General features: G+C 50.8%; 1 protein-coding gene across 6 annotated transcripts in view; it reads right to left on the bottom strand.

Moving 5' to 3' along the window:
• Nucleotides 1–3,096: 3,096 nt before the first annotated feature.
• Nucleotides 3,097–9,045, bottom strand: part of TYK2 (tyrosine kinase 2) — a 29,683-nt gene continuing 23,734 nt past the window's right edge. For 4 of the 6 annotated variants that reach the window (XM_027547761.1, XM_027547762.1, XM_027547763.1 and 1 more), the window contains 7 exons: nt 8,822–8,919; nt 8,357–8,549; nt 7,863–7,981; nt 7,273–7,445; nt 6,942–7,059; nt 5,305–5,415; nt 4,240–5,120 (listed from right to left, as the gene is read on the bottom strand). In XM_027547761.1, the coding sequence (XP_027403562.1) occupies nt 4,986–5,120; nt 5,305–5,415; nt 6,942–7,059; nt 7,273–7,445; nt 7,863–7,981; nt 8,357–8,549; nt 8,822–8,919 (947 nt within the window). In that variant the 3' untranslated portion in view covers nt 4,240–4,985. Of the gene's footprint in view, nt 5,121–5,304; nt 5,416–6,941; nt 7,060–7,272; nt 7,446–7,862; nt 7,982–8,356; nt 8,550–8,821; nt 8,920–9,045 lie in introns of all 6 variants that reach the window. The other 2 variants (XM_027547766.1, XM_027547765.1) reach the window with 1 other exon arrangement.

Raw genomic sequence — 9,045 nt, 5'->3', positions numbered from 1 at the left:
ATAAGAAACAGGGTCCTGTGATCTGACCAAGGAGCTCACCTTCTCCCACACACACATCAAAAATATACAGCCTAGAAGGATGGGATGGAGTGGGAGATGCAAGTGAGGTTCAACAGGGAGGGGACACATGTATACTTATGGCTGACTCACGTTGATGTATGGCAGACACCAACACAATATTGCAAAGTGATTAGCCTTCAATTAAATAAAAATAAATTAAGGAAAAAATACATCTACAGGGAATTCCCTGGCAGTCCAGTGGTTAGGACTCTGCGTTTCCCCAGCAGGAGACATGGGTTTAATCCCTGTGCTTGGTCGCTCAGTCGCGTCTGACTCTTTGTGACCCCATGGACTGTAGCCCACCAGGCTCCTCTGTCCATGCAGATTCTCCAGACAAGAATACTGGAGTGGGTTGCCATGACCTCTTCAATCCCTGGGGGAACTAAAAATTCACCTGCTGCCTGGCTGGAAAAAAAAAAAGTCTACAGAACACTGGCAGATGTCAGACTTCTAAAAGGGCAAGAAAATATCCCCTTAACTGGGTAGGACAAAAGAAAAAAAAAAAGAGAGAGAAACAACAAGGTCCTACTGTATAGGACAGGGAACTCTACCCAATAACCTGTGATAAACCATAAGGGAAAGTAATTTTTTTAAAAAAAGAATACAAAAAAAAAAAAAGCTGCCCAAGAAAAAGCTAAGAAGAATGAAAAAAGAATGAAGAGAGACCTGCCTTATCAACCATCGAAATATTTTCTGGGGGCAACGACTTTCTAAATTACTGGGTTAGATCGTGCAGCGGTTCCCGATGGGAACCTATCTTACAGATGCCCTTAAACGTGGGGGAAGCCATGTGAGCACACAGTCGCTCACTGTAACGGCAGCACGTGTGCAGCAAAGGATTAGGACTGACTACATGCACCTCGGCAGGGAACAAACGCTGATATTTTTTTTTTCTTAAGTGCTTTCTTTTTTAAGATGTATTCATTTTTGGCTGCACTGGGTCTTCATTGCAACTCGGGGCTTTTCTCCAGTTTTGGTGAGCGGGGGCTACTCTTTGTTGTGGTGCCCGGGCTTCTCATTGTTGCAGAGCATGGGCTCAGTAGTTTCAATTCCCAGGCTCTAAAACACAGGCTCAGTAGTTGTTTCATAGCATGTGCGATCTTCCCGGACCAGGGATCAAACCCGCATCTCCTGCACTAGCAGGCAGATTCTGTATCACTGAGCCACCAGGAAAGCCCACTGATGCCTTTTGAATGATGAGTTACAACACAACCACAAAATAGAAAGCTTGCCTCCGAGACCTGTTATGTGGGGGCTGGGGGTGGGGAATAGGTTAGAGCTCTAGATAGCAGTGCATATTATTCTTTTTGTAAATGATGGGAAAACATGTGTACAGATTGCCTTATGTATGGATAAAATGTGTCTGGAAGCCAGAACAGGAAACCAGATGACATTAGTTGTCTCCCAGGGAGGTGACAATGGTGGCCGAAGGACAGAGGCGGGAAACATTTCAGTACTTATGTCAATATTAGTTCAGTCAGTTCAGTCACTCAGTTGTGTCCGACTCTTTGCGACCCCATGAATGGCAGCACGCCAGGCCTCCCTGTCTGTCACCAACTCCCAGAGTTCACTCAGACTCACATCCATCGAGTCAGTGATGCCATCCAGCCATCTCACCCTCTGTCATCCCCTTCTCCTCCTGCCCCCAATCCTTCCCAGCATCAGAGTCTTTTCCAATGAGTCAACTCTTCGCATGAGGTGGCCAAAGTACTGGAGTTTCAGCTTTAGCATCAATCCTTCCAAAGAAATCCCAGGGCTGATCTCCTTCAGAATGGACTGGTTGGATCTCCTTGCAGTCCAAGGGACTCTCAAGAGTCTTCTCCAACACCACAGTTCAAAAGCATCAATTCTTTGGTGCTCAGCCTTCTCCACAGTCCAACTCTCACATCCATACATGACCACTGGAAAAACCACAGCCTTGAATTACCCATCCAAAAAAAAGAGGGGGGAGGATTTAGAATTATACTGAATATTTTATTTAATTATTTTAAAATTAACCTGCTGCTGCTAAGTCACTTCAGTTGTGTCCGACTCTGTGCGACCCCATAGATGGCAGCCCACCAGGCTCCCCCATCCCTGGGATTCTCCAGGCAAGAACAGTGGAGTGGGTTGCCATTTCCTTCTCCAATGCGTGAAAGTGAAAAGTGAAAGTGAAGTTGCTCAGTCATGTCCGACTCTTAGTGACCCCATGGACTGCAGCCCACCAGGCTCCTCCGTCCATGGGATTTTCCAGGCAAGAGTACTGGAGTGGGGTGCCATTGCCTTCTCCAAAAATTAACCTAATCAACCTTTTTAAGTATTTATTTTAAAAATGTTTATTTGGCTGCAGCAGTTCTTAGTAGCTGGCTCATGGGAGCTTCGATCTTCACTGCAGCACATGAGCTCTCTAGTTGCTGCCTGTGGACTCTTAGTGTGGCATGTAGGATCTAGTTTCCAGACCAGGGAATTGAACCTAGGCCCCCCTGCATTGGGATTGTGGAGGATTAGCCATTGGACCACCAGGAATTCCCTGATTATTTAATTTTAAAAGCCATTATACAAAATTCCCTGGCAGACCAGTGGTTAGGACTCTGTGCTTTCACCACTGTGGGCCTGGGTTTGAGCCCTGCTCGGAGATCTAAGATCCTGCAAGTTGCATGTATGGCCAAAAAAAAAAGAGACAAAACTGTTATATAAAGAAAATATCACTAGATTCGTATGAAGTTGTCCAGCCAGGAAAGCTGCAATGCAGAGGGTCTTGAGAAGACCTTGGGGAAAGAAATTTAACTGTCTTCCACAATGTAGCTTCCCTGGTAGCTCAGCTGGTAAAGAATCCACCTGCAATGTGGGAAACCTGGGTTCAATCCCTGGGTTGGGAAGATCCCCTGGAGAAGGGAAAGGCTACTCACTCCAGTATTCTGGCCTGGAGAATTCCATGGACTGTATAGTCCATAGGGTTGAAAAGAGTCAGACATGACTGACAGACTTTCATTTCACAATGTAACTGACCCATCTCAAGAACACCCATTAAGTAGAAACATGTGAGCAAACACCAGATTAATAATGATATCAAATGTTTATTAAGCACTTGTTTGCATATCTGCTAAGCATTTGATGACCTTACTAGCTCTTTACATTAGTCCTACAAGGCAGCATGATCTCCATACTGTCCAAGGGACTCTTAAGAGTCTTCTTTAGCACAATTTAAAAGCATCAATTCTTCAGCACTCAGCTTTCTTTATGGTCCAGCTCTCACATGGACATCATGCTCCTTAAAGGAAATCAACCCTGAATATTCATTGGAAGAACTGATGCTGAAATTCAGTTCCAATACTTTGGCCACCTGATGAGAAGAACTGACTCACTGGAAAAGACCCTGATGCTGGGAAAGACTGAAGGCAAGAGGAGAAGGGGGTGACGGAGGATGACATGGTTGGATGGCATCACTGACTCAATGGAGATGAGTTTGAGCAAACTCCGGGATATGGTAAAGGACATGGAAGCCTGGTGTGCTGCAGTCCATGGGGTTGCAAAGAGTTGAACTGAACAACAGTAACTGAACAATAACGAGGCAGCAAGCAGGAACATCCCGAGTTCATAGTTGAGAGCTCAGGCTCAAAGAGGGGAAGCCATGTGCCTGAGGTCACAGTGAGAAAAGGGTGAAACTGGCAATCTTAACTACATGGCATGTGGCCCCCCAGTCCTTCGTTGATATATTTAACATATATCTTGAGGGTCTTCTGTGTTCTAGGCACTGGTCTAGTTGCTGGCTGGTTATTTGGAGGTGAGCAAAGGCTGAAGATTTGAATCCCGCTTCTTCTGCTGTGAGTGTCTGGCCTTAGGTGCAGTCCTCAGGGGAGCAGATCCTTGCTGAAAAAGGGCCCAGGGGCCATGCCTCTAGCAGAGGAAATACCAGTTTATACCCTGTTAGGGGAGATAGTGGGCCAAAAGGGCAGGAGCTAGGTGAGGGCAGAAAGATCAGCTTTGGGACTTCCATGGTGGTCCAGTGGTTAAGACTCCATACTTCCACTGCAGGAGGCATGGGTTTGATCCCTGGTTGGGGAACTAAAGTCCCACTTTGAGTGGCATGGCCAAAAAAGAATCAAATTCAAGGGCCTGGTTAGCTCCTTGTCCTGGGTCCTTCAGGAGTCTGTGTCAAGCTCATGACTTTGGAAGGGTCCATGATTTGAATATTTGTGTCCCTTTAAAATTCCTATGTGGAAATTCTAAATTCCAAAAATGGGGCTTCCCAGGTGGCTCAGTGGTAAAGAATCTGCCTCTAATGCAGGAGACACAGGAGATGCAGGCTCGATTCCTGGGTCAGGAAGATACCCTGGCGTAGGAAATGGCAACCCACTCAGTATTGCCTGGAAAATTCCATTAACAGAAAAGCCTGGTGGGCTACAGTCCATAGGACTGCAGAGAGTTGGACATGACTGAGCATACACATGCATGCGTGTGCGCGTGCTTACACACACACACACACACACAAAGTGATGGTATTAGGAGGTGCATAGGTCATGAGGGTGGTGCCTTCACGAATGTAATTAGTGCCCTTATAAAAGAGGCTACAGGAAGATGCCTTGCCCCCTTCCACCTTGTGAGGATGCAGTGAGAAGGCACAGGCTATGAACCAGGAAGAGAGCCTTTACCAAAATTCAACCATGTTGGTGCCTGGATCTTAGACTTCCTAGCCTCCAGAACCATGAGAAATAAATTTCTGTTGTTTATAAACCACTCTGTCTGCAGTATTTTGTTATAGCAGTCCAAACGGAATAAGTCTAGGAAAGTCAGTTCACTGGGGTGGGGTCGCCCGATAGTGGTAAGGCACAGGGAGTCGGTGAGGCTGGCCTCCCATCTTGAGCTCCTCTTAGGTTAAGGACCAGGAGTTGCTCTCAGTGGGTACTGTCTGCTCCAACCCCCTCAAACAGAGCTGCTGGTGGGCTTCAGCAGACACTGAACACCGAGGGGGCCTGGCCTTGGTATTTCTCGTGGTATGATCTGAGGATGGGTACGAGGTTCTGGAAGGTCGGGCGGAATGAGGCCTCTGCCTTCCAGCAGTCCTTCATGAGGCAATAGATCTGGGGAAAGGAAAAAGTTTGTTATAGCAGTCCAAACGGAGTAAGTCTAGGAAAGTCAGTTCCCTGGGGTGGGGTCTCAGGGTAGCGGTAAGGCACAGGGAGTCAGGGAGGCTGGCTTCACCAGGTTGTGAACTCCACTGTCTCCCTGGTCCCATGGTGGGGAAAAGGAAAGGGAGGATCTCACCTCAGAGGGGCATTTCTCTGGTTGTGGCAGCCTCTCCCCTCGTTCCAGCAGCTCTGTGAGCCTCAGCACAGTCATCTGCCCTTGGGTGAGGCCTATGAGCTCGATGAATTTCTACAGAAGAAACAAGAGCAGCTGTTTTTTAAGAGATAGAGCTACCTCAATAGAGGTCAGGAGCCGGGAGCTGGATGGCAGTGATTCTAAGGGACCCTCAGGGGCCGACAGAGGATGAGATGGTTGGATGGTATCACCGATTCAATGGACATGAACTTGGGCAAACTTCAGGAGATGGCGAGGGACAGGGAAGCTTGGCATGCTTCAGTTCATGGAGTTGCAAGAAGTCAGACATGTCTTGGCAACTGAACAACAACCATTTCCCAGCTGTATAACTTTTAGACTTATGACTTCACCTCTCTGGGCCTTGGTTCTCTCATCTGTAAAATGGGTAATAAAATCTACCACCTGGGGTTATTGTGAAGTTGGATAAAACTTTTTTTTTTTTTCTTTTTTGGCCACACCATGTGGCATCTGGGATCTTAGTTCCCCCACCAGGGATTGAACCTGCACCCCCTACATTGGAAGCAAGGAGTTTTAACCATTGGGCCACCAGGGAAGTCCCTAGTTAAACTGATATTCATAGTGTAAGTCTGGATTAGGTGTTTGATGTTATTACTAAGCCTCCCAGCTAGTTGTTTTTGCCTGTAGAGAATCTTATTTTCTCTTCTCCTATATACGCACTCTGATTGGCTTTGGGCATAAAGCCCTCGCATACTACAGGCTCCTCCTCTCGACACAGAACTACACAGTGATTGGCTTCCTTGAGGGCACGTGAACCAAGCTGGACCAGTCAGAGTCCTGAATCATGATGGAAAGAGAAAAATCCTCCTCCTCTCAGCTAGGTCCACCGTGGCCAAAGCAGAGGGCGGGCTTGCTTTTTTTTTTTTTTAAAGGGAAGGTCCACTTGAGAAGTGCTGTGCTGTACTGTGCTTAGTGGCCCAGTCGTGTCTGACTCTTTGCGACCCCATAGGCTGTAGCCTGCCAGACTCCTCTGTCCATGGAATTCTCCAGGTAAGAATACTGTAGTGGGTTGCCAAGCTCTCCTCCAGGGGATCTTCCCAACCCAGGGATCAAACCCAGGTCTGCCGCATTGCAGGCAGATTCTTTATCGTCTGAGCCAGCAGGAAAGCCCATGAATACTCGAGTAGGTAGCCTATTTCCAGGAATCGAACTGGAGTCTCCTGCATTGCAGGCAGATTCTTTACCAGCTGAGCTACCTGGAAAGCCCTGAGAAATGCTAACAGTGGTTAAGACTCCACAGCCCACTGCATGGGGCACAGGTTCAATCCCTGTCAGGGAACTAAGATCCCTCATGCTGCATGGTGTGGCGGAAAAAAAAAAAAAGCTACCACAGAGAACAGCAGAGTCAAGAAATGGAGACAACTGGGTTCCTAATGACATCTGACGATCTAGATCAAGCCATGTTCCCAATGTCCCCCTGGGGTTTGCAAATGGCAGAATTAGCAGTTCCTATTTCAGTGAGTTTCTGTCACAGTCAAAGCCCTCTGCAATGTAAGTGGCCAACTTTACAGAATAGGACTGTGAGGCAAATCCATGGTATTGGTGTGGGGCCTGGCTCTCACCGAGGGAGGGCTCTGGCTGGAGTCACAGTAGGTCAGCAGCTCATACATGAGGACCCCAAAGGACCAGACGTCTGATGCATAGTAGAACTTACACTCCTTCAGGCACTCCGGGGCATACCTGGGGAGAAAGGGCACTCAAGCCGTGGGCCGGGCCAGACTGGAGTCCTTATCTGAGGCTTAGGAGCCCTGTGGCCCTAAAGAGTGGAGGGGCAGGGTCACTGAACCCAGGCCCTGTTGTCTGGGGCCCCAGCATGCATCTACTCCACCCTGTCTGCTCTGGGTAGCCGTGGCACCTCCCACCCACCCCTTCCGCTGGGTCCCGCCTGGTTACCAGAACACAGGACTGTCCCCATCCTCGCGCACGCAGTAATACTCGTGGCCTTCGGGCACGGCCTTGGTGAGGCCGAAGTCCCCGATCTTGACTAGCCTGTTGTTGTCCAGCAGCACGTTGCGCGCAGCCAGGTCTCGATGCACGTAGTGCTGTGAGTGCAGGTAGGCCATACCCTGGGGGCGGGATGAGTCTGGATCAGTGGGGGCAGGGCTCGGCCTGAGGAGGCGTGACGAGGATGGCGCGGACCAGGCATGAGAAGCAGGCAGGATGTGAGAAGCGGGCAGGACTGCAGACCGGGCAGGAGCAGAGCCGGACAGCAGAGGAGGGGCCGCAAGGGGGCACTCCCAGGCTGGGGGCGAGAAAATTAGGAGGAGCCAGGCGCTGGGCGGGACCACGTCAGCTGTGGGAATTACGTGGGTTGGGGATCCGGGCCAGCGCGGGTGTGGCCCGATGATGGATGATCGGCTGGATGGACAAAGATGGAGGAGAGCCTGCCCAGGGATTACGCGTCGAGGCCAGCAGAGGGGATCGGAAGCTCAGGCCAGGTCAAAGAGGGGGCAGGTTCTGGGAGTAGGGGCGGGCCGGCCCACCTCGCAGATCTGCAGGGAGAAGAGCAGCAGCTGGACCAGCCCGACATTGTGCCGGGGCAAGTAGTCTCGGAGGCTGCCCAGGGGCATGTATTCCATGACCAGCTGTATCGACTTCTCACCTAACACCAGAGAGGGGCAGCCCATAAGGGTGGTGGAGGCTAGGACCGCGGGCTGTCCACCCTGCACCCCCTAATCCCAAGGTGGGGAGGGAGAGCCAAGACCCGTCCACTCTAGGACCTGTCCTCAGGGGGGACGATCAAATCTCGACCCGTCCCCTGGCAAGGGAGCTGACATGACTTCCACCCATCCTGATCTCAGAAAAGTATCTCAGAATAGAAAGAAGGCAGCCCGGCCTCACCCACCTTGGTGTCCACAAACTGCATCCTCTGCCTAGGACTGAGAGGCGGAGGTCATGACCAGGTCATGTTGGCCCCGCCCACAAAGCCCCACCCAAGCGCTAGTCCCGCCTCGTTACATTTGTGGGCCCCGCCCACCTTGGTCCTCGCAGCAGCCCTTGTACTTGACGATGTGCTTGTGGTAGAGCTTGCGTAGGATGTCGATTTCTCGCCTCCAGCCCGTCCGGAGCTGGGGACCGCAGCCTGCCTTGAGGGCCTTCACGGCTACCATCTCACCAGTGCCGTCGTTGGTGGGGTCGTAGCAATACAGGCTGACCTTTCCGAAGTGACCCTGGCCGGAGTGTGCAAGAGGGTCAGCCCCACCCCAGCTCCCCAAGCCCACTTTCCAGGCAGGTCTATTTGGAAAATCCTAGGCCCCGCCTGCTCCTTGTTGATGGGGGCCCCTGGGAGCCGAGGCCTCCCTTTCAATTCCCCAGGGCCTCCCTTGAAGCTGAGGGTCTCTAAGGCCAGAGTTTTCTTACAGCCTAGGCCCTGCCCTCGGTCTTCCAGGCCCCACCCTGGGCACCCAGGCCCCGCCCCCAGTCCTCAAGGCCCCGCCCTCACCTCACCCAGATCCCGGATCTTTTTCAAGTATCGCTTGTGGAAAACCGTGGGATCTGAAGCCAGTGAATCCGGGCTCACAGACAAGACATCAGCGAGATCTGGGAGAGCCACAGTGGGTGAGTCCAGACGACCGCTCTCTCCCCCAAAGAGCCCATACTTGAGGGCACAGAAAGCCGACGACTGCTACCCTCCCAGCTCTGATCCTCCAGACAAGGAAACCGGTT

Source organism: Bos indicus x Bos taurus, chromosome 7 (genome assembly GCF_003369695.1).
Source record: "Bos indicus x Bos taurus breed Angus x Brahman F1 hybrid chromosome 7, Bos_hybrid_MaternalHap_v2.0, whole genome shotgun sequence".
NCBI classification, from domain to species: Eukaryota; Metazoa; Chordata; class Mammalia; order Artiodactyla; family Bovidae; genus Bos; species Bos indicus x Bos taurus.
This window is presented reverse-complemented; position numbering and strand designations above follow the sequence as displayed.